This window comes from Molothrus ater, chromosome 15 (assembly GCF_012460135.2).
Source record: "Molothrus ater isolate BHLD 08-10-18 breed brown headed cowbird chromosome 15, BPBGC_Mater_1.1, whole genome shotgun sequence".
Lineage (NCBI taxonomy): Eukaryota > Metazoa > Chordata > Aves > Passeriformes > Icteridae > Molothrus > Molothrus ater.
The window spans coordinates 13,881,949-13,906,273 of NC_050492.2; the positions used below are offsets into that span (position 1 = coordinate 13,881,949).

At 51.4% G+C, this 24,325-nt stretch overlaps 1 protein-coding gene across 4 annotated transcripts in view; it reads left to right on the top strand.

Moving 5' to 3' along the window:
* Nucleotides 1-598: 598 nt before the first annotated feature.
* The window catches only part of CYFIP2 (cytoplasmic FMR1 interacting protein 2), a 50,267-nt gene continuing 26,540 nt past the window's right edge, over nucleotides 599-24,325 (top strand). Inside the window, exons 1-17 of one of the 4 annotated variants that reach the window (XM_036392064.2) lie at nucleotides 599-737; nucleotides 6,779-6,919; nucleotides 8,903-8,992; nucleotides 9,072-9,149; nucleotides 10,658-10,759; nucleotides 11,437-11,618; nucleotides 11,908-12,004; nucleotides 12,644-12,772; nucleotides 13,683-13,787; nucleotides 16,590-16,681; nucleotides 19,483-19,600; nucleotides 21,071-21,190; nucleotides 21,510-21,635; nucleotides 22,517-22,683; nucleotides 22,955-23,102; nucleotides 23,438-23,591; nucleotides 24,110-24,266. In XM_036392064.2, coding sequence (XP_036247957.1) covers nucleotides 6,803-6,919; nucleotides 8,903-8,992; nucleotides 9,072-9,149; nucleotides 10,658-10,759; nucleotides 11,437-11,618; nucleotides 11,908-12,004; nucleotides 12,644-12,772; nucleotides 13,683-13,787; nucleotides 16,590-16,681; nucleotides 19,483-19,600; nucleotides 21,071-21,190; nucleotides 21,510-21,635; nucleotides 22,517-22,683; nucleotides 22,955-23,102; nucleotides 23,438-23,591; nucleotides 24,110-24,266 — 1,982 coding nt within the window. In that variant the 5' untranslated portion in view covers nucleotides 599-737; nucleotides 6,779-6,802. The remainder of the gene's footprint in view (nucleotides 738-6,778; nucleotides 6,920-8,902; nucleotides 8,993-9,071; nucleotides 9,150-10,657; nucleotides 10,760-11,436; nucleotides 11,619-11,907; nucleotides 12,005-12,643; nucleotides 12,773-13,682; nucleotides 13,788-16,589; nucleotides 16,682-19,482; nucleotides 19,601-21,070; nucleotides 21,191-21,509; nucleotides 21,636-22,516; nucleotides 22,684-22,954; nucleotides 23,103-23,437; nucleotides 23,592-24,109; nucleotides 24,267-24,325) is intronic. The other 3 variants (XM_036392063.2, XM_036392062.2, XM_036392061.2) reach the window with 3 other exon arrangements.

The following is a 24,325-nucleotide window of genomic DNA, read 5'->3' on the forward strand; positions in this document are numbered from 1 at the left end:
AACAGGAGTAAAAGCACGACTGGAAACTTGTCCCTGAAAAAAAGCCAGATGTCAAAAATGCCACAAGGAGGACCTTTCAGATGCGGTGCTGACTCAGTAGAGGATTGGAGCTCTGAGCAAAGGCGCTGCCTTTAGTTTTGATCGCCAACATGCTCAGTCATCCGAGGCTCTATATGTTTTCTACATGTGTATGTATTTTGCCACCAGGGCGGTTGTTAAGATGGTAGGTGACGCCTATCAATGGTCCTCCGAGGGGCACAGGGGCTGAACACCCGCACCCAGCGAGCCCAGCAGCAGCAGCAACGAGATGGAGAATCCCAGCCGGGTCCTGCTATCTCAGGGACCCAAACCCACCAAGCTCCCGAGACGCCGCTGCAGCCGCCCCCTGCCCTCTCCGCTCCGTGCCCCGGGGGTGCCGCCGGCCTTCCCCTCCCCGCCGGGAGCCGCCGGCGCCGCGCTGCCGCCAGCCCGGAGCTCCGCGGCCCCGAGCGGGGGCAGAGCCGCGGCCCCGCCGCGCATCCCCCGCGCCGCTGGGGGAGGAGCCGCCCGCGCCGCTCCAGCCCCTTCCCGCGGCGGGGCCGGGGCTCCCCCCGCCGCCGCGCCGCGCGGAGGGGCCGGCGGAGCCAGAGCCGCGGAAGTGCACTTGCTGCAGCCATTTCCTGCTCTTTGTGCGGGCGGCGCGCAGCATCCCCCGCCGAGCATCCCGCGGCGCCGGGCAGCGCACCCGCGGAGCGCAGGTGAGCGGGCGGGGGTGGGCGCGGGGCTGCGCGGGGGCTGCGCGGCTCCATCCCCTCCTTCCCTCCTTCCTTCCTTCCCTCCCTCCCTCCCCGGGGCTGTGCCCGCCGCCGAGCCCCATCTCCGCGGAGCTCCGGGCGGGAGGAGCGGGGCAGGTGCGGGATGTGCGGGATGTACGGGCCGGGATGTGCGGGCCGGGATGTGCGGGATGTACGGGATGTATCCCACAATGCCCCGAGCTACCTGCGGCGCTCAGCCTGCCCGCAGCCGCCGCACGGCGCCGGGGAAAAAATAGCGCAAATCCGCCTTGTTCTCCCCCCGCCCCGCATCCCCAGCACGGGCGAAGGGGCCGAGCCCCGGGCCCGCGGGCGCTGCAGGCCCCAGCCGGGGTGGCGGCGGTGCTGGAGAACGGGGCGCGGAGAGGATGCTGATGATAGAAGGGCGGCCCCGGCCGGCTCCGGAGCACCCGTGGCGTGGAAATATGGTGTTCCAGGGGGATGAGGGGGATGGAGGCAGCGCCGGCGTCAGAGGCAGCGCTGGGGATGAAGGGCTGGAGCGGCGGCCGCAGGTTCGGGCTATGCCCGGGTCGCGGGCGGCGGAACCGCTCCCGCCCCGCCGGTGCCGGTGCCGGTGCCGGTGCCCGGGGCCGGCAGAGCTCCTCCTTTGTGCTCAACTTTGCCCCCGATGCCGCTGGAAATGCCCCGTGCCAGCCGCATCCCAGCGGCCCCGGGGGGAGGGAGCGAGGGGATGGATTCCGCAGGAAATTTCCGTGGGTTGGAAGGACCGGGAAAGAACGAGGAGGAGAAGGAGAAGCAGCAGCACACAGTGAACGCTCCCTGCTGTTGGGGAAGGGGGCAGGGTGCAGGGTTTGTGCTGTCAGGGGACGCTGCCAGCAGCAGAGCGTGGCCCCCTTTGCCATCTGCCGCTTCCCACGGGGGGTTCCTGCCTGGGGGCTTTGGATCACAAAGGTCTCAGAGAATTAGGCTGAATCCCTGAAGCCCCTGCACCCTCCTGCCCTGAGATACCGAGAGAAAAATCACCCTCGTGTTTTGCATGGTGTTGGTAGTCTGGGGTTAGTCACAGAGATGGGGAACTAGCCCAGTGCTCTGGTGTCACAGCCATATAATTCTGTGCTAATTCCCTGCATATAGGAAAATTCTTTTTTTCCTTTTCTCTGTACAGTTGATTAATGAGCTATTAATGAAGCCTAAGGAATAGGGGAAAATCTTCCATTTTCTGACCAGGAGTAAAGCAGAATATGCTGAATTCATTTTCACTGTATTCAATTTTGTTAACAAACAGTGATCATCTTTGCATGAGAAATGGGAAGATTGGTTTTGGAAGATCAATAATTGGTCAACTATTAACAATGCTGGCCTGTGTGATTTGGTTTCCCAAGAAGTGCTTTAACTGTCAGCAGTGGGTTGTTTATAAACTTGCTCTAAATTTCTCAACTCTATTGGAAATGTAATTTCATATACCTGTCTCCTTCCTTGACCTGCTTTCTTTGGCACTAGAAAAAAAAATACTATTTAGTTATTCTAAAAGAAATAAATTCCAGGATAATTGTGTTGCTGAGAGACAAGGATGGTGCAAATGCTTGGAACTCAGCCCTAATGGGATAACAGAAAACATAGAGTGAAAACAGAGAAAACCAGCTTCAGGGGTCGTGCAGTTTGGCTTCCTTTTTTTGATGGGAAGGTAATTTTATGGTTATTAACATCTGTGTCTGTGTAGAGCAGAGGCCCAGCTCTGCCAGCCTCACTCACTCTGCAAAGAACCTCCTGACTGTGGTGGTGGTTGCAATTACAAGTCCTGTGCATTTTAAGCAAGATTCAAACTAAAGTTTTACACTGTGAAGTTATTTTTTACTAAATATATGTTTGTGGCCAGGATCCTTTATCCTCCTGTTGCTGTCAGGCAGTGGGTACCAGAAACTTGGCTTTTATGAAACTGACACTGGGTTCTGCTGGGTATTTGTTGGGCCAGGAGAGGGCCTGCCCATTGGTTTGGTGCTGTATTTGGAGAAAGAGAGAGAAGCATTTTCACAGGGGTAAAACAAAATTCAGTGGCTTTCCCAGGTTACCCAGGGGGGCTGGGAGCCCAGAGCTGGATTCTCAGACAATCAGAGGGTGACCAGGTTTGTCCTCCTTCTCTACATTGCCACCTCCCCAGCAAAAGTCTTTTACTGCTCACCCCAGGCTCACAGGGCTTGGACTCTGTCTGGGCAATTCCCATTTTTTCTTGCCTCCTTTCCTGCTCTTGGTGCCTACTACAGCACCAGTGTGAGGAGGAGGCAAGCTGAAAATCCTGAACAGCCCATGCCACTTCCCCAGAGCCCTGAGCTGTGCAGCCTGGGAGCTGAGCACGTGTGCATACAACATATTCATTGTGGCCCTGCTTTTAAAAGTCTTTATTTCCCCAAGCTGCTTGAACAGTAAAGTCACCTTTGTGCTTCTCCCTGCAAAGAGGGTGATACTGCACCAATACTTCTGGGCAAGAATTTTGGTGGGGAAGGCAGGACATGCCCTGCAAGTTCAGACATCTGGGCTGTCCATCCTCTCTCCTCAGAGCCTTCCTGTGCTGCCTGTGAATCTGGTCCCCAGCTCTGCCACAAGAGCCCTGTGTCAGCAACTCCTCCTTCCCATCCCTGCCTGGCTGGCTCCCTGCAGCTCCCCCAGGTCCTCTGGGAGATCATTTGGCTTTGGGAGGTGTGTGAGATGGCCAGAGGGTTTGCAGCTGAGCTGTGGGAAGGGGATGGGGAAGTTTCTGCAGCAAATGAGCAGAAAGAGTGGGCAGCACTGCACCCATTAGCACCACTGCTCATGAGCAGGAGGGATAAACAGCCCGGTGCAGCATCCCTGCCTCAGGTTTCACTGGGGTGGGGTTGGTTTCTGCCAGGCTCACCTCCAGTTTTGCCAAAACACGTAGGACAGGAGGAACTTTGGTTTCTCTGACCAGAGCTGGGATCTGGAGGTGGCTCCTGGCAGCCTGTGAGGCCAGAGAGGCAGGATGTGCTTCAGGAAAGCCTCACCCCCCTGTGCCTGGGCTAGGACAGAGAAAAGCCCCGTTCCTGGGCCCTGCTGTGCTGCTCAGGTGGAGCCCAGCCCCATGGCCTGTGTGCCCAAGCACTGTCACCATGGGCTGAGTGTCCTCTTCCCATCACAGCCACCCCAAAGCCCAGGTGGTGGGTGGCACTTAAGGGTTTCTGATGAGTGTCCCCAAGGATTCCTGAACTCCCTGAGCTGCAGCTGCTGCCAGATGACCTCCAGCTGCCCCCCTTGTCTCTGGGCAGAGGGATGGAGCTGGATGTACAGGACAGCCCCAGATGTCTGGGTTAGAACCTTCTCTGCAGGAGGGTGAGGGAGGCAGCACAGGTCAGGGGGAGTGGGGCTTCACTGCCATCCTCTCTGGGTGATCTGGGGTGCTGAATGACCCAGCTGGCCCTGGACCAGTGGCCCCTCTGTCACACACTCTGTCTGTGAGTGCTAGGGACACCAGGGGAAGTCCTGGCTGACCACACTGTTCCCTGTAGCTGCTGTTGGGTTCTTGGTTGGTCTTAAGAAAGGGTGGATTGGAAGCTGGAAGTCCCCATAAAAACTCATGTATTAAACCCTCAAAGTCTGTAGCTTTTCCAGCTGCATCTGGGTCCTTGCACTGCTCAGCCATGGCAAAGCATGGGGTGGGCTGGTGGCTCATTGCACCCCTCACTTGCATCAATGTCTTGATGCATTCTTTTCTGTCCATGTGTTTCTGCACCCTTCCTCTCTGCCTGTTTGAGTGCAACATTTTTAGGGTAGGGACTGGCTCAGTCTCCCAGGTGTGGGCACTGCCTGGCACAGCAGGACCCTGATGCTGTATTTGGTCCTCTTTTTCCTGGGGTGGCCCAAACAGCAGCAATAATTTTGTCCCTTGAGTTGCTGAGCTCTTTGGGTGTTACAGGGTTGTTGTGGGAATGCCTTTGCTTTGTTACAGCAAACAGACAACACCTTGTACAAATGGCCTTAGAATTGGACTTAGAGAAAAATGGGGAATGAGCCCAAATAAACAGCCACAAAGCCTATGAAAAGGAAAGTTTTGCCTTCTCAAGCCTGAAGTGTGCAATGAAGCATGAGTGTGTAGCCAGGAGTGTTGTTCTGGGATGCCAGTGGTGATCCTGAGGTGCTGGAGGATGTGGGGGAGCGTGGTGGGCAGTTCTGTGTCCATCTGGGGCTGGGCAGGCTGAGCTCCCCCCAGGCAGAGCAGCCCAGGGAGCCCCAGGCAGGCAGGGAGGAAGCTGCAGAATTGTAATGTCTGGCTTTGACAGTTGCTACACTTTGTAACAGGAAACCATTTTACCAGACAGGGGTGAAGAAGGAAACAGAAATTTGAGCGTGGAGGGGGAAAAGCTGCTTGAGATTTTGGGTATTTTCCAGGCACTCATTTAATGCTGCTTCAGCTGCAGGTACAACCAAACCTGTTTCTCAGCTGCCTGGTGCCTTGGGGAGGCATCTGTGGAGCAGGAATGCGTTTTGCCAGGCTCACAGGTACTCCTGCAGCCCACGATGATGAGGCACAGCTGCAGACTCCTTCCCTCTTATGACCCACCATGAAGCCACCCCAGGAGTGCACCCTGTGCCTCCCCCTTAGCTGTGGCCCTTGCTGGGTGCCTGTCCATGGATGTCCCAAAGCCATTATCCTTCCCAGTGCTAGAAATAAAAAGCAAACTTATTTTCTTGGAAGCAGTGGTGACCAAAGGAGCTGCTGTGGTTCTGCTGTATTTGGTGCTTGTGCAGACACTGCCAGAGCCTTGTGTCCTGCCTGCTACCCTGTCTGGCAAAAAAAAAGTTGCAAAAGCTTAGAGAAAAGCCAAAGAGATGATTAAAGGATTTGAAAACATGCTCTGTAATGAGGCAGGCAAAGAGCTTAGCTGGCTTGCAGGGTGTTATATTGAAATGTGTGAGTATCTCGTTGGGAACTTTGATTTAGGGAGCTCTACTGTCCTGCAGATCAGAGCAACGAAACTCAAAGGCTCACGTTTCAAACTAGACAGGCTCTGAGTGAGGCAAGAAGCACTGGAGGGGGTGTGATTTTCTGATGGAATCAGGTGTCAATATTTAAATTCTCTCTCTCCAAATGTCGAAGTGTAGCAGGGTGTTTTTCTGGGAGACACAGGCTCTAGGTCAGCCACAGCTATTGCACAGGATTAGGCATTAACTGGGGAAGCCCTGTGGCTGTGATTACACAAGGGCTCAGCCTGGGTGACAGCCCCATCCCCCCGTGCCTGGGCATTCACAGCCAAGGTGAGTGCCAGGGGAGCCAGGGACACACAGGTTTGTTCTGTGCTTCCCACAGAAGGGGTTCCCTGGGGTGAGCACCAGGGAACTTTCAGAAATGTTTCCCTTTGTTTTTATTTTGTGTATTTATTTTCATTTTTGCAACTGGAGCTCTTGGCAGCTCCAGGGCAGGCTGGGACTGGGCAGGGGATGCCATGTCAGTGGTAAAAGTAGGGAAATTTAACAGCAACTTCTTTTTTTGCTGCTTGCAGTGCCACGGCTTTGCCTGCACAGCACTCAAGCCTTTCCAGTTCACCCCTGGGATTTAATGCTGTTGGTTGTTTACAGTTTCCAGGGCTGTTCATGTGTGTGAGGAAAGCATGTGAGTGTCAGCATCCGTCATACTTCTCTAACCAAGCTGCTTCAGGAGATATTCTTGATAGCACCGCTTTGCATTTTGGGGCACACGCTTTCACCCGGGGCTGCTGAAGCTGCACTGCAGCACCCAGCTGTGCTGCCTGAGAGAGTTTTGCATAGAGTTAAGAGAGAAGTGCCTGGGTGGGTAGTTGCTTTTCTTTCATTCTGCATTCCTGCTCTGCTGTTGAATCGCAGGAGAGAGATGACACAGACGTGTGGTATAATGCACAAGAGAAGGGAAAACAAATTGGGATTTTGTCCCCTGCAATGCCAGCAAGCTGTGCTCTGGTTTTGTCCTTTCCCACTCAGTGTCCTGCCTGCTGGCTGGTTTTCTTGTCTGCCTATCACCCTCTCTTTTGCTTTGGATGTAGCAGGGGAGCTGAACATCTGCAGCCATGACGACTCACGTCACGCTCGAGGATGCCTTGTCCAACGTGGACTTGCTGGAGGAGCTGCCCCTGCCAGACCAGCAGCCATGCATCGAGCCCCCTCCCTCCTCCATCATGTACCAGGTACCCCCGAGGCACAGGGGAGGGAGGGAGGGTTGTTCCAGTGGCTCATGCAAAGCACGGGGCCACACAGCACTGTGAGAACCAGCTGGAAACATCCGGGGTGAGCGTGTTGAGGGAAACACTCAGAACAGACCTAGCCACAAATCTGTTCCCAAGGACTTTAAAGAGAAAGCACCAGAGTTTGGTGAAAGGCACTTTTAAGGCCAAGTGAAAATGAGGACCAGAGTGCATGAATGGGTGGGAAGCAGGAGATAAGATTTGTGATAACAGCAGAAAGTTCTCAGCCATGTTTATTTGTGCACATATTTCTGTGCTTCCTTTCCACGATCGTGCGTGCATCGAACTGAGCGGGGCAGGCTCAAAGTCCTGCCTGACTTTGGCTGGCCTGTGCCTCCAGCACAGCTGGAGCTGCTGGCATGCAAGGGAGGGCAGCTGCTAGAACCACTTCTGTGCTCTGAACAACTCAGCTTTAGCTGCAGCTGCACTCACCAAGCAAGGCTTGGCCGGGGCCCAGGGCACGGCTCCCACAGTGGGATGCCTCTGCTGCTTGGCCACCACACCCTGCCCTGTGGCACACACCCAGGGCTAAATATAATAGGGGGTTCCTTTCTCCATCCTGCCACTCCTGAGCTGCTGGCTCACCCCTGGCAGTGTATAAATACACCAGCACTGGGACTGCTGTGCCTTGTGTGCAGGGCTCTGGAATTACAGCAGCTCAGACCCCGGGCTCATTCCACAGCTTTGGTGTCTCTATGGGTTATCAGACCCAAAGGTCATTCAGGGATGTTCAAATTTCAGCTCTCCCTGAAAAATCTTGATGTGATTATTTGCTTATCTCTTCTTTCAATAAATTTTTAGCCTTTGCTGGTTTGTATCTCATGAGGGGCTCAGGGTTCAGCCTTATGGCACAGCCTCCTTTCAGGGCCATGAGTGTGTGCACACAGCTGGGCCTAAAAACCTCCTCTAAACTGAATCTGGAGATGTTGGCCAAGCCTGTTTCCTCATCATACTCAGTTTGTGTGTAGCCCTTCCCCCTGCTAGCCCGAAATGCTCATGCAATCTCAGCTTTTGTTGTCACATTGGTCACACGTGATGTCCTGGAGGCACTAAGAAGAGTGGCCCTGTGGCCACAGGTCCATGCTCCCAGCTTTCCTACTCAGGAAATCAGTTACTGAGGTGGGTGTGATTGCTGCAGTGCTGCTGTCATCACAAGGAGCAGCTCTGGGTGCCTGGGGCCTCTGTGTGCCCTGCCCTGCAGCAGGTACCATCAGCCAGCCTTGGCAGGGGAAATCACCAAGCACAGAGCATGTGAAGGGCACTCCACAGAGCCAGGGGAGCTGATGTTACATCCCCAACCTGCCTCTGCAGTTTCTTGCTCCCCTGTCCCACCCCAAAACTGTATCACAGCTTCCAGAACAAATGTTTGTCCCAACAACTGTTTGTGCTTGCAAGAGCAACAGTAGCACTGATAATAGCACCTGGATGAGGGCTGACTTTCATATTTATGTTTTCCAGACAGCTCATTCCCTGCCCTTTCTCTGTGTTTATCCCTTGGCCTTCCTGCTGACAGGATGTGGTCTTCCCCTAGCAGCCAGGGCACAAACAGAAATTAATAATGCTGCATCTGTCTTTGAGTTACCAAGCTAAAATCCCAGAAGAATTGCTCTAGCTTTTCTCTCTGCTGTGGCTGCAGTAAAGTTGGGCTTAATTCTACAAGGATTGTAAATGTCAGTGTTGACTGCCACATTTCCACACATATTCCCTGCAGGACAACCATGTGTGATTCCAAAGCGTCTCAGGGTATGTGTATGTATGAAACTACTTCAGACCTAGAGGTGCAGCACCTCAAATAGTTCACAAGCTCCTCCCATGCCCCAAGAGCCCTACTAATTCTGCTTTTTGCCAGCACATCCCATGTTAGGCTGTACCAGGTGAGCAAACAACCAGCTGTGTTTGATCCCCATCTCTCTGTTTTGCCCACAGGCTAATTTTGACACAAACTTTGAAGACAGGAACGCCTTTGTGACAGGCATTGCCAGGTACATCGAGCAGGCCACAGTGCACTCCAGCATGGTGAGTCCCCCAGCTGTGTCCCCAGGCTGCTGAGCCCCCAGTGCCTGCCCTGTCCCACCTGCACCCCTCTGTCTTTCAGAATGAGATGCTGGAGGAAGGCCACGAGTACGCCGTGATGCTCTACACGTGGAGGAGCTGCTCCCGAGCCATCCCTCAGGTAGCCCAGCCCTTCCCAGGCAGGGGTGCTCCCAGAGCACCTCTTGGCTTTTGTCTTGGGTGTGGGTTACTTTGGAATTGAGACAGAAGAACAGGAAAAGCAAAGCAAACTAAAGCAGAGGATGCTGAGACCCAGCCATGAGGAGATTCCTGCTGTTGATTGGTATTTTATATTTGCTGCTGTGCTGCTGTTGCCTCCCCTGGCTACTCCAGCAGAAAGCTAAGCTGATGGCAAGACAGCACTACAAATCATCTGGTGTAGTGTCCTCCCTGTGACATTTGTGCCTCTCTGAGCAGCTTGTTGGTCCCTGCCCGTCCCCCTGTGCTGCCCTCAGGGCTGCTGTCAGTGCTGTGTGTGATGGAGGGGCAGAGGATGCCATGGCAGAGGGTTCAGTTACACCTTGACCAGCTTTGACCTTGCAGTGACCCCTGTGCTTTGCCTTGGGGCACATGGATGTGGGCAGAGGGGTCCTGTGCTCAGCCCCCCAATCTCCCTGCTTGGTCAGGTGCAGCTCCCTGCTGCATCAGAGTCTGTGGCTCCAGAGGTGAAGAACAGGGCCTGCACCTGAGTGTGCACCACTCCTCCCACCCCCACTGCACCCTCATGGCCATCGATGCACGGTGGGATGCTCAGGGCTGTCCTGGGCAAGGCCAGGAGCTGGGCTTTGGTGGTCCCTGTGAGTCCCTTCCAGCTCAGAATATTCTGGGATTCTGTGGTACTGCCTGACTGCAGTGTGGAACAGCAGGGCAGGGACATTGGATTGCCCACTGCAGGGAGGGCAAGGCTCCTTTGGCACCATTTCCCCATGCCAGGCTGGCTGATGTGTCCCCCCATGCCCTGAGCATCAGGTGCTGGGCTCCTGAACGTGCAGCAGAGCTCTCAGCTCCATCAGAGCCTCCTGGGAGCAACAGCTGCAAACAAAACCAGAGCAGGGCTGCAGGGTGCTCTGGGCAGCTGCTCTTTTCCCTGTGCATTTGGTAATGACTCCAAGTAACTGTTTTGGAAGTGAGATGGATGACAACTGAGTAAGTCCTTAAATTTAGCTTCCCAGGAGCCCAGTGACAGTGACTCAGTTCATTGCTGTCAGCCACAGTCAAGCCCAGTGATTTTTAATGGATCCTCAACAGAACCAGAATAATCCCAGGGAGGCTCTGCAGAGCTGTAACCTGGTGCCTTGTGTGTCTTGCAACACAAATCTCAGATAAGTTCATGCTACAATATTGTACAGCAGGTCCAGACTCCATGCTTGTGTTCCATGCCAGACAAATTAGGAGACTTTTATCCCCCAGAATCAGGATTGTAGAATTTAGAATGCACAGAGAGAATTTCAGATCTGAAATATCCCCTTTTGCTTTCACCTGTTGTATTGAGACCCAGCTCCTTCTCAGGTCCCTCTGTCTTTGGGTGGGGACAGGACTCCAGGTGAAGCAAGGAGAAGGTGGTGCCACAGTGACCCACAGCTGGCTTAGAAGCTGATGCTGACACAGATGGTTTTCTTTGCAATGCAGGTGAAATGTAATGAACAGCCAAACCGAGTGGAGATTTATGAGAAAACAGTGGAAGTCCTGGAGCCAGAAGTCACCAAGCTTATGAAGTTCATGTATTTTCAGGTAAGTGATCAAGGAGAGAGTTATAAAAATAGTATATTTACTTTGGTGTTAACATCCCAAGCAGGGCTGTGCTATCCTTGCCTGACAGCCCCCAGTAGGTCTCTCCCTTGCAGCCACCTGAGCAGAAACCTGCAACCTGTTGAAGGGAAATCTGTGTGTCCCTTGCTCAGCCCTAAAATATTCTATACAGGTTGGGAAACAGCACACCTCAGCCCTTCGAGTTCATGGAGAACCAGAGTCCCCCCTGTTTGGAGCTCAGGGTGTCACAGGCTCCTGTTTTTGGGATGTTGGCTGATGTGAAAAGCTGATTGTCCATTGCCATGTGACAGTCACAGCTGCTGTGGGCTCCCCATCACCACCTGCATTATAACCAGCTGCAGCTGAGTTTCACAATAATTTTTAGGTTTTATATCCTGTAAGGCCTTTATGTCCCACCTAAAAAATGCAGCCTGATTTTGCAGAACACCCCACACTTGGGGCTGGAGAGCTCGAGCCCCTTTCTCCCCTCACTGAGCGTGTTTGTCAGCAGTGATTTGTAACAATGCTTCATTGCATGGGAACAGCAGAGAGGAACCTCAGACCCTCCATCCCCTGCCAAAAAAAGCTTTATTTAAAGGAGCTGGTGGGGTGGAGGGGGTTCCCCTGGCGGTGCATGACCCTGTGCCCCTGCCCTGCAGCGCAAGGCCATCGAGCGCTTCTGCAGCGAGGTGAAGCGCCTGTGCCACGCTGAGAGGAGGAAGGACTTTGTGTCTGAGGCCTATCTCCTCACTCTGGGCAAGTTCATCAACATGTTTGCTGTCCTGGATGAGCTGAAGAACATGAAGTGCAGCGTGAAAAATGATCATTCTGCTTACAAAAGGTGAGAGGGGACAAAGTGGTGGGAATGGGGACAGGACTGTGCCTGGTCTGACCAGCAGTGAGGGCAGGAGGACATCAGGGCTGGAGATGGGGTGCTGTCCCAGGCTCTCTTTGTGAATTTAGCCAAATCTCTGAGCCCTGTTGTGTTTCAATTCCCTCTTGGTGAACAGAGCTGTGACGCAGGGGGGTCTGAGGCTGCAGTGTTGCTGCAGGTCAGACAGAGAGGGTGGGTGGTGACAGTCTCACGCTGGCTGAGTGACCCTTGGTGATGTTGGATTTGTCCCTTCCAGAGCTGCCCAGTTCCTGAGGAAGATGGCAGACCCCCAGTCCATCCAGGAGTCCCAGAACCTGTCCATGTTCCTGGCAAACCACAACCGCATCACTCAGGCAGGTCCCTTTTCTCTGAGCCACTGAACCTTCCATGGGTAGAGAGGAGCAGTGACCTTGCTGAGGCTGACAGCACCTCAGACCAGGCTGTGGCAGCAGCTCTTGGGTCTGTGCCACTGGCTCTCGTGGTCTTTTGGTCAGGCTGTGTAATTCTAGCAATGTCTCCTCATGTGTCATCCTGGGTGGCTTTGAAGGTCTCTGTGTTAAGACAAAGATCAAGGTCTAAAAGATGTAAGAAGAGCTCTGGGAGGTGAAGGTTCTGCTGGAACCCCATCCCCTGCAGCTGCATGGGGTCTGCAGCTCAGCCCCCATGGCTCTCCACACTTCACAGGCTCCATTGGTTCTGCTAACTAGTTAAAATATCCCAGAGACAGGAGTCAGACACTTTGCTCAGTCACCCTCCTTTGCATCTCATTGTCTGATGTTTGGGTGTTGTGATCAGTCTGAAGAGGAGATGTCCTGCAGAGGAAGGTTGTTTTTTCCAGGTAGTACCATGAGCTCAGTCTTCTGCTGGTAAACAGCATAAATGAGGTTTGAAGGAACCTCTTACTGTTCCACTCTTAATCCTTAAAATGTTTCCTGCCTGGTTTCTGCTGTTCCTCTGCCCATGTGGATAACGTGGCTTCTGTTGTGTTTCAGTGTCTGCACCAACAACTGGAGGTTATCCCTGGCTATGAGGAGTTGCTGGCTGATATTGTCAACATCTGTGTGGATTACTATGAAAACAAGATGTATCTCACCCCCAGTGAGAAGCACATGCTCTTAAAGGTGAGGTTGGGCCATGCTTGTGGGGCTGGGTCCTTGCATAGGTTCACTGTTGCTTTAGTAAAATGAAATTCTCTCCTATGACAACATCTCTCTTCAGTTTCTTGATTTTTTGCTCCTTTGGGCTGACATGCATCCCTTTCCTGCAGAGACAGTGTCCAGCACATGGTGGGTGAGAGCACTGGTGGGTGCCCTACATCCTCCAAGGCTGGAAGGGGTTTTTCTGTTGTGCATGGAAGTGCAGGATCGTGGGCTTGACCTGTGTAACTGCAGAGGACATTGTAAAATCACCACCAAGTTTTAACACAGAATTTTCTTCTTGATGCCCATTCCCTGCAGAAGGCAGATGCTCCCAGGTTTGTTTTTCTGGCTGTAAAGAGTCCTCAAGATAAACATGCCAAAATATCTCTTTATTTGGTGTATTTGTCCTTGCTGTCAGTCAGTTATTGGCAACGATTGCAGTCACTATTACCATAAAAACTTCATTATAAGGGTGTGAGTCAGCTCAGGTTCTCTGATGTGTGGGGAGTTTGACTCTGTAATGATTTGTACTGAATTAATGAGGGAGGGGGGAAACCAAACCAGGAAAATATTTTAAATTCTTCTCCAGGAGTAAACTTTTGCCTTTGGTGGAGAAAGCTTTTGTGTTGCTGTTATGTGGGAAGAGGAGGAACAAATAACCAAGGGAAGCATCCTGTGTTTTTGCACAGACAACAGAAGCAATCCATTGTGTGTCCTCTGCCTGCCATGTGCCTCCTGGCAGATACAGGCACATTTTAAACATTTCCTCATGAGGATCAGGTGGTAGCAGGAACCTGAAATGGTCTTTCCTCATGCTGAGTGATGGAGAACTGTCTTTGACTTGTGCTGCTGACTTCATGCTGATGAAACCTTGCCTTTCCATCTTCTCCAGGTGATGGGGTTTGGCCTGTATCTCATGGATGGGAATGTCAGCAACATTTACAAGTTGGATGCCAAGAAGAGAATCAACCTTAGCAAAATAGACAAATTCTTCAAGGTCAGTGAGCTGTCTGTGTGAGGCTGGTGTTTATTGCAGACCAGTGGATTAACAGCCTGTACCACTGCTGCTAGCAAAAAACAAACCACAGGAATCATTTACAGGTCCAAAACCCCCAAGGGCTGAGAAGCCATCTAGGCCAAAGGCTGAGGAGTGGAATTGCAGCAGGGTGAGGGGAGCAGTGCTGCCCCTCAGTGCTGCAGGGCTGTGGCTGCAGAGCTGGGCTGGCTCTGCAGTGGGAGCTGCAGCTCTGGCTGCTCCCTCCCTGCCAGGGGCCAGAGGATGGAGAGGCTGTTCCATGGGTGAGGGGAGGATGTGCCCAGCTGACATGGCTGCTGTCTCTTTGCACATCCCTGAGGCAGGTTTGCAGTCTCCGTGGTTTCAGGCCACCAGCAAACCTGGCTGGTGATGGTTCTGCTTCTCTTTCCTTCTGCAAGCTGCTGGGCTGAGGGACGGAGGACACAGCTGGCAGTTTTATTTCATGTATAAACTGTGCTCCCTGTGGCACAGGAAAAGCTTTTGGGGGAGTTTGTGTCAACTGGCACTTGGAGGTGCCCAGTGAGATCTTCAAAGGGTCACTCTGGTTTGATGAGCTGTTTTTGTCTGGTCTGAGCTGTGGATTTTGGGGAAAGGCCCATGAAACTTCCTGGGTGTTCCCAGGGGCAGGGTGGGAAGCAGCCACACAACCTCTCTCTGCTGGAGCACATCTGGCCATGGTCTGATCCACAGCTGGAGGCCAGGCTGCACTGCCCTGGCACCACTCGGCACAGGAAAGGTTTGGGATTACCCTTTTGGTGGAGAGGAGGGCTGAGAGCCCACACAGCACCTCAGGGAAGGTGGTGCCTCCTTTCCCCTGCTTCTGGGCACAGGCTGGGACTGGGAGGCATTTTGGGTTTGGAGCAGGTCAGCTGTAGGAGGCATGGTAGGATCTAGCAAAAGACAAATGTGTTGGTGGCAAAGAGCAGGAGGACAGCAGAAGAATTTCCCAGATGGAGCAGATGGAGTCCTTCCTGAGTCCTTCCTGAGTCCTTCCTGAGTGAGTCCTTCCTGAGTCCTTTATTAATCTTTCCCCTGAGATGGAAAGATCAGTTTCTGTTACCAAGACTTGCTCCAGATGAGGGAAAATGAGGTGGTGATGATTTGTGGAAGGGCACAGAGGGCTCCTTCCCCTCACTCTTCCAGCACAGTGGGTTCTCCCTGGTACTTCCCCCAGAGGTGGGGTGAGGAGCTTGGATGAAGAGATTGGTGGTGGTGTTGGATAGAGGATGTCTCCCTGCTTACTGCCCCAAGGTGCAGTTTGTGGGTGATGTGCTGGGTGGGTGCAGGGGAGGGAATAGGTGAGCCCAGGTTTGATGGAAGGTTGGGGTGCGTCCTCCCCTGAGCTGGTGGGGACCTGTTTACCCCAGTTTGCACCATTTCCTGGGGACAGCCCCAAGAGCAGGGGCCAAAGACTCCATAACCTTATGGACAGGGCGATGATGGTTAAAAAACCTCCCATCACTGGGGAGACTGCTCTGCAAAGGTGATTTATCACATCATCCTTTAGAGTCTTCTGGGTTTTTCCTGATTCATCTTTGCTAATTGAGCTAAATCTCTAAATCAAGCCTTCAGTGTAATCTGTAGAGTTTGGGCATCTTGGTGCATTCAGACAGGTTTGCTGTTCATTGCAAAGTGCTGTGGGCCATCAGAGAATGAGGTAAAAAACCTTCCATTGCATGGAGTAACTTTCTCCTTTCCAGCTTGGTTTCCATTTGCACTTCTCCACCATCTACTGTGGTCTCACCTAACCAGAAAAGTACCACTCCAAACTATCAGATCTCAATAAGGAAAGACCAACTACTCCTTCACTACATCTGCTTATTGCCTTCTGATTAAATTTCTAGTGGATTGCCCAAGAATTTGAGTAGTGATAATAAACTACCCCTTCCTTTAAACCTTTTATGGAAGTGCCAGTGGGAATCCCTGATGACAGCATTACACATCCTGTGCACAGCTCAGCCTGAGAAACGAAGTGTGTGATAATAGGACAGGGAATTTTCCCCCATCTTCCCTGAATTTAGGGCAAAGCTTTTTGTAGCTGGGTGAAACTGAAGCTTCATATTTTATTGATGAGCTGTCAGTAGCCCTTGGTTGGATTTTGTTTGCAGGTGGAAGTTTATTGAAGGAGGGACCTGTCTGAGCTCGAGTTACCTTCAGAGCACTTGGAATTTATTTCCCATCCCAAACCTTCTGAGATGTGAAGGGCAAGCAGAGCCATGTTACATTGCCTGTGTCTTTCTCTTCATGGAGAAGTTTTAAGACACATCACAAGCAAGCACAGTGCTGAGTCCCTGGGGAAAGCTGACACCTTCCTGGGTGTCCAGAATAGCAACATGCTGGCTTTTCATCCCTCTGTTCTCTTGGAGGATTAGGCTGGGAGACAATCAGGCCTGCTCAGGACCACACTTCTCTCTTTTTGTTGTAAAAAGATCCTTTCCTCTGCCTGGTTACAGCACTGAACCATTCTGGCCATAACCAGCCTGGTGGCAGTGAGCCCAGGGCTCCCAGGGCACTCACAGGGAGTGATTTCCTCCCACAGAAAGCCTTGTGAGCATTCTCTGTCATTTCCTAGGTGTGAAATGACCCTGGGTCCAGGTTTGCACTTTGCAAAGCTTCAGAGGTGCAGCATGCCTTTTTGGAGTCCCTTGTGTTGTGCTGGGGCCAGGCTCTCTCTCTCTCTCTCTCTCTCTCTCTCTTTCTCTCTCTCTCTCTCTCTTTCTCTCTCTCTGCCATGTTTCAACCATCTTTTGTTTTCTTTTCCAGCAGCTGCAGGTGGTTCCTTTATTCGGCGATATGCAGATAGAACTGGCCAGATACATTAAGACCAGTGCTCACTATGAGGAGAACAAATCCAAGTGAGTGCCTGCCATAATGTCTCTTGGCTTCTGTGTGTGTCCTGAGGGCCGTGGGGGCTGCAGCCCTGCAGGTGTGCCAGGCCTGTGCCCGTGTGTGCGTCCCTGTGGGGTGTGAGTCCGGCGTGCCAGCTCTGTGTGCCCGCGTGTCCCTCCCTGTCCCTGCATGGGGAGATGTCCTCAGATGGCCCTGGGGGTGCTGCCAGCTCCCAAGCTCTGTGTAACCATCCCCTGGGAGCAGGCAGGGCTGGGAGGGGCTGGCAGGGAGGCAGGAGGAAGGAAGGGTGGCTGGTGCATGGGCTGGGGCAGCGCCGGGTGCGTGCGAGCTGTGTGAGTGTGAGCGGTGTCCCTGCTCTGGGGAGATTTTAATCCACACTTTGCACCCCAAGGACAAAATCCTCCAGAGCATGAACACAGCACTGGATCTCTGCAGTAGCCAGGGTGTCTCCTCTAGCTCAGGCAGGGCTCATGAAGAAGGATGGCAGCCATAAGGGTTGAATCAGAGGCTGAGATGCTCTGGAAATTGATGAACTGGAAAAGACTGAATGAGGCACTAACAACTGGATGTGGCACTCAGTGCTCTGGTTTAGTTGATGGGGTGGTGATCAGTCAAAGACTGGACTTGATGATCTTGATGATCTTTTCCAACCTTAATGATTCTATGATTCTGGATATTGTGAGAGAAGAGCAGGAGTGGAGAGCTCAGGAGTGGCCTGGGCTCATGGGCAGTTTGCTGCTCCATCAGATGAATCCACAGACATTGTTTCAGTCACAGCAGGCACGTGAGAGGCCCCACCTGTGTTTGTAGCTTTGCATCACGCTCAGTGATTGCCAGGAGAATGTTGTTAGGTTTGGATATCCTTGGAATAAGGTTTGCAACCCTTGTGAGCAACCCTGTCTGAGCTATACCTGGCTGTAGTGGTGGGTGGCAGCCAGGCTTTCAGCAGGCAGTGGCCTTCCACCTGTGGGACTGACTTGGGTGGAAATCTGGTTTCTCTGGTGTCTCTGAGGAGGAGCCAGGCTGGGCTGTCTCTTCAGCAGGACAGGAACTAACCTGCAGTGTCATGGCTTCTGTTTGCTCGTCCCCTTCCACCCCAGAGGGTCTGGCTTCTCTGCCTGCCAGGAGCAGCCCTCCTCCCCTGCCCTCCCAAAAACTGGTTGAAAAGTGCCCTTTAATTGTTCAGGAGAGCTTTGAAAACAGCATGGCAAAACTCCTGAGCAAAAAGTTTTCAATTAAAATTGGGGAGGAAAAAGAAGAGGAAAAAAAATATGATTTGATGAAATGTGAATTTAAAGAATACTTTTGAAAACTCTTTTAAAAAAGAGAAAAATTTTCTGAAGATTTGCTCCTTTTAATCCCAAATCTTTCAGAAAGCACATTTCAACGAAACATGTGTCAGCAGCATTCCTCATTTTCTCATCTCAAAACCGAGGTAGCTCATGGGCTGTTTTACCTGTGCACAATTTTAATGTCTGTCTTTGAAATCTGTCTCACCAGGTCTGTGTGCCATGCCGTACTAACCAATGTTTCTTCCTCACTCCCTTGCCTTCCCAGCAAACTGCATGGGACTCCCAGTTCTAACTCTGCCAAGGTGCTTCCATGTGATCCCCATTTCTTACTAACATTGTTTTTGTCACTTTCTCTCCCTCCTTGTCTCCGTGCAAGTGGAATTAATTGGTGTTTTTCCCGCATGGCGCTTTGTCTCTGCACTGAGGAGTAGGTTGTGTGTGGCAGGGAGGGCTGGGGCAGCCCTGGCCAGTCCTGCTACCCTGCCCATTGTCCAGTGGGCAGCACATGGAAACGGGTAAGAGCCAAACAGGGGACTGGGGGAGGATGGATCTCACAAGGGATGATGTAGCCCAGCATTTCCAAGACCTTCTACCACCACAAATACTGGCAACAAGTGCAGTTAACTGTAGGGATATGTGTATATCCATATCAGGGGCAGGTTTCTCACTTTCCTTTTGTATGGGCAGTCTAAATTGGAGAACAGGACTATCATAAAGTGGACAATCATTTAGGGGGAAAAAAAGTATAATCTGAACTCCTACATTGTGATGACAGAGTAAGACACGAGAATCTCACTGATAGACAATTGGTTGCACAAAACATTTTGGTGGAGCCATTCTGGTTCTATATCTGGGGCTAATACATTACAGGGAGAAAGGAGATATTAAATAGACTGGTTTGTCCCATTCCTTCATACAGCTGTGCCTTTGGCTGCCTTTTTTAGGATGACGTTACACACATGGTACATATGGGTGAATTCAAATGAAAATCTAATTCTGCTCATCGTTTGTACTCAGGGTTGTTCGCTGAGTTGGCAGCATGAGCTAGAACCAAAAACAATGGGAGGGCTAGTTTTTTGCAGAGTTTTTCTTTGCAGGAAAAGGCAGCACAACCCAGACCTGGAGGGAGGACATTTAAGGGGATGGGTATTCTTAGGTTTAGCAGAAAGGATGCAAACGATGCAGGCCTTTCAAGTCCATCCTTCACTGAAAGTTTGTCCCTTGGTGGCCTGGGAAATTGCCGTCTCTGCCCTTGGGGTAGGTGAGCCCACATGGAGAGCAGCCTTCAGGGTGGATGGAGCAGACACATTCAGGCTGAGAGGTGAGGCCAGTGTCCCCATCCTGCTGTGTGAGACCACCTCTGGACACTCCACACACCAGAGAGACGACACGGGCTGACATTCGCCATGAGGGTGGCGTGCCTGGAGCACGTTGAAGCGCAGAGAGCAGCTGTTCCTGGGCTGTCTGAGGTCAAGCTGTGTCCTGTCCTTGACACCCTTGCTCTTTTTGCCCAGGTGGACGTGCACTCAGAGCAGCATCAGCCCCCAGTACAACATCTGTGAGCAGATGGTGCAGATCCGAGACGACCACATCCGCTTCATCTCGGAGCTCGCGCGCTACAGCAACAGCGAGGTGGGTCCAGCTGCACCCTGCAGCCAGGGCTGAGGGGCACTGCTGGAACCTGGCTGGGCAGAATTTCAGACTTTCTGTGCTGGCAGGCGCTGACCCCCAAGAGAACACTGCATTTGACCTGAGGCCGTGGAGGAGGCTTCCAAAAGTGAATGATAGAACTGCGATTGTGGGTGTGGAGTTTGAATGGAAGTGTGTGATATCACAGGGTGGAAAACTTAGAGTTTAAGGGTTTAGAATATAGTAATTTATAAAGCAAGATGGAGGTTTTAGGGTGGAGGCTGGTCTTTCTTCTTTGCCTTCTTCTTTACTTTTTTCTTCGCTTTCTTCTTCACCTTCTTCTTCACTTTCTTCTCCATGGGTTTGGGTGGTTTTGTCTAATTGGATAGAAAAGTCTACATTGAGGGCACGGGTGGTTGGCTATTGGGTTAAAAGTAAAAATAATTTAGGTGTCATTTCTTAATTGGGAATTTTATCCTTAAAGAGCCTTGTAGAAAGAGAGACACGTCTCCAATTTTAGCTTGTTAGAGTGAAGTGCTGTAGAACTCAGGGTTTGTAGGACTGTAGCATAGATAAGAACTAATAAACATCTGAGTCCTAACAAGAAATACTGTCTCACACATTTAATCCCAACCTTGGCAAAAAGAAGCAAAGAATCCACTAATGGACAAGGCTGGGACACAGCAATGTGGCAGGACCATGGTCTGTCACAGATGTACAGCGAGGAGAGGTGAAGGACATGGGTGGAACAAGCTCCTCTTGATACAGCAATAAAAAAGCAATTTATGAAAGGCTCCTGCAGGTACAAAATCATGTCCACCAGGAGATCTACAGCGACAACTTCTGCTCCTTGACCACAGCTTCATTAAAATAACCAGGGAAAAAAAACTGGCAACTAAATGTTTATAATCAGGCATAAGTCAGAATACCAATGACTTGCAAATAGGGCTTTTCAATTACACAGACCTGTCAGTCAGGGCTTTGAGGAAAGTTCACGAAGGCATCTCTGTTCTTTTCATTACTGAGTGCCAGTGCTCTCTCTGGTGCCATTGGGACTGTTTTTTGCACGTGTGATCCTCATTCATCAGTGTCAGTTTAACAAATCATAGCATTCTCAGGCGCTTCTTTTTTGGCATTTGTAAGAGCTTCTTTGAACTTTATTCAGTAAAGGATTCTCAAGGATTTCAGTAGTATTAGACCATTGAAAAGGAGTGGGAAAGTGGAATAAAAACAGTCAGTTATTTGCTCAGAGGTGACAGGTCAGACTCATTTTTTTGTAGGGAATTTGACTGCCTGTTTAAAAAGAGCCTTGCCAAGGTCCTTTTTCCTGAGGGATAGTATATGCTTTACTCAATTCTAGCTTGGTCATAAGGTCAGGAATTCATTTCAGGTGGGATTTGGGAGAGAAGTCTGTTGACTGAGTGAAGCCCCTGCAGCAAGTTGCTGATTGTAGCATGATGTGATTTCTTCCAGGTGGTCACTGGCTCAGGCCTGGACAGCCAGAAGTCGGATGAGGAGTACAGGGAGCTCTTTGACCTGGCTTTACGGGGGCTGCAGCTGCTGTCCAAGTGGAGTGCCCACGTCATGGAAGTGGTGAGTGCATCCCTGCATCACTGAAAGCAGTTTGGGATGAGTCTGGGAGCAACTAAAACTGTAATGCAAACAATGATGGAAATTCTTAATTTGCCAAGTTTTGACCATATCTTAACACAAGTCCATGGATATCAAATGCCTGTTGTGACTGGCAGCCTCTCAGATAAAGAAAACCAATTCACTAAGTGATAATAAAGCCAAGAATGTCAAACTCTACTGATGTCTAGAGAATGTTCTCTTGGTATATGACCTATTTCAGTCTTTCTAGCCTATCTTCTTCCTCATTGCAATGTTGACATGGTCTCTTTCCATCTTCTAGTACTCTTGGAAGCTGGTTCATCCCACAGATAAATTCTGTAACAAGGATTGCCCAGGAACAGCTGAAGAGTATGAGAGAGCCACCCGGTACAACTACACCAGTGAGGAGAAATTTGCCTTTGTGGAAGTAGGTGTCACTTGCACAAGAGTCAGAGCCAGTCCAGGCTGGTTTCCTGTCCATGTTTCTCAGGCCAGGGAAAGAGAATGGAAGGGTGTTCTCACCATACTCTGCCATGTGACCCATGTTAAGGGATTAAGGGTTCCCACATCCCTTAATCTGGCCTGTAAATTGCCCCTGGTCAGTATTGGGTCTGTCATGGAGCCAGCTGATGTTGGTTTTATTGGATGTGGGGGGAACGTGAGAAGCTGCTTCCAGAAGTCACCCCTGTAGCTTCCTGTGCCCAAACTATTGTCACACAAGCCCAGAACAGGGGGCTTGCAGGGCAGTATGGTCTGGAGCAAGAGCAGCAGCTGCATCCAGGAGCTGTGCAAACACAAGAGATGCTCAACCAGTCCCCAGGACCCATCAGCTCTCAGCCAGGCTGTCTGTAAACAGTGGGAACAGTCCTCTGAGCCATGCTCTGGGAGGCCCTCACCTTCCTCCTGCCTTACACAGTCCAGGGTGGTTGGGATGTTGCCTTATGGCTTCCTCCACTGTGCTGTTGGGCAGGGCAGGCTGTGCCCTGTGCAGATGCAGCTCTGTGCAAGCTGCACCCACACGGGGACCATGTGCAGTTTCCTGGGATTGTGTGGCATTAAAGATACCAAGAGATCAGGAGTAAAAACAAGGGACAGGGGCCATTTGCAAGAAACTGATGGTATAAATGCTTTCCTCAGCTTCTTGTGACCTGTAAAGCAGCTAACACCCAAAAATTAGCTGCTTGATCACCTGGCCTATGTTAGCTGAGTAGAATTAATTCAGTCCCGAATTCTCTCCATGCTGGATTTATAGCCCTCTTCACACAATGGAAAAACCGCATTTACATCTGGGTTTAACTTTTCCTTCAGGTGATTGCCATGATCAAAGGCCTGCAGGTGCTGATGGGGCGGATGGAGAGTGTCTTCAACCAGGCCATCCGCAACACCATCTACGCAGCGCTGCAGGACTTCGCCCAGGTGACCCTGAGGGAGCCTCTCCGACAGGCTGTCAGGAAGAAGAAGAATGTTCTGATCAGGTCAGTCTGTCCCTGAATGCAGTGCAAACCACATATAGTTATTAGTGTTGTTACACTTCGTAATACACAAGCCCCGTGTATGCTCCAGTACACAAGCAGCCAACAGTCCTTGGCCAGCAGCTCCTCCAGAGGTAACTTTTGGGCATCATCCCAGCAATAGCAGCTGTGTATGATCTCACCTCAGGTACCTTTCATATGTGCACAGCCACAGGTATTTTCATCTTGAAGTAAAATCAAACTTAAGCACTGCTCTCCCTCTCCCCTGCTCCAGTGTCCTTCAGGCGATTCGGAAGACGATCTGTGACTGGGAGGGAGGTCGGGAGCCTCCAAATGATCCTTGCCTGAGAGGTGAGAAGGATCCCAAAGGTGGATTTGATATTAAAGTCCCACGACGAGCAGTAGGACCATCAAGCACCCAGGTATGTGAATGTCTGTCTCCTGTGTGGGGAATTAATGGTCTTAGAGCCATGCAGGAGTCTCCCACCCTGTGGATTAGCAGCTGTTTCCGTGCTCTGTTCCACAAAGTCTTCAGGCTGTTGTGTGTTAAATGTTGCTTTGGTGCCTAATTTGTTGTATAATTCCTAAAGCCTCTTCTTTAAGGGGTTTAACTCTCTTAACTCTCCAGGATATTGGCATATGTGTGCAGAGGGTGGTCATCACCTTGGAGAAGTGTTACTTTTTTGTTACCAGAGCACCAAGGCCATGTGTGATGGTGTCTGGAGAGTGGTAACTGAATGTCACCTTTTTTCCAAAGCTTTACATGGTGAGGACCATGCTGGAGTCCCTCATAGCAGACAAGAGTGGCTCAAAGAAGACTCTGAGGAGCAGCTTGGATGGCCCAATAGTCTTGGCCATTGAGGAGTTCCACAAGCAGTCCTTCTTCTTCACCCACCTTCTCAACATCAGCGGTGAGTTTATGGCAGGGGGAGGCTTGAACCCAGCCCTTGCATGCTCAGAAAGGCAAGAGCAAATCAGCTTTGCTCCTCATTGACCTAAGCAGAAGATTTTCCTTGATTTTTCCCAGATGTCCTACTTCTGCCTGGTTTGGGCATGCCTCTGTGTAGTATTCATTATGTGAACAGGGCTGTCTGCAAGAGCAAACAGCTGCAGGTGGGAGATTATTTTCTAGGAGTGGACTTTCCTTCTGTCCCAGACAAATTGAGCTACTGGACACAGAAGAAGTCTCCCAGAATAACTCTTGAGCCATTCCAGTGTTCTCACTGGCCCTCTAGAGCAAAAGGGGTGATCCCTTCCTTCTTCTTGCATTACCAAGTGCTCAGGCAGTGTGGACATGGTCTGGGTTTAAAACCAGAGACATCCTAGAAAAATGTCCTGTACCCAAAAACAAGGCTGCAGCAGCTGCCTCCTGTGCCATGCCCTCACTGCTCTCCCCAGGGGGGTAACATGGACCCTCTGTGCATTCCAGAAGCTCTGCAGCAGTGCTGTGACCTGTCCCAGCTCTGGTTCCGGGAGTTCTTCTTGGAGCTGACCATGGGCCGCCGCATCCAGTTCCCCATCGAGATGTCCATGCCCTGGATCCTCACAGACCATATTCTGGAAACCAAAGAACCCTCCATGATGGAGTAAGGGCTGGTGGGCTCTGCTGGGACCGTGCATGTGCTGGGGTTTGGGATTTTGTTCA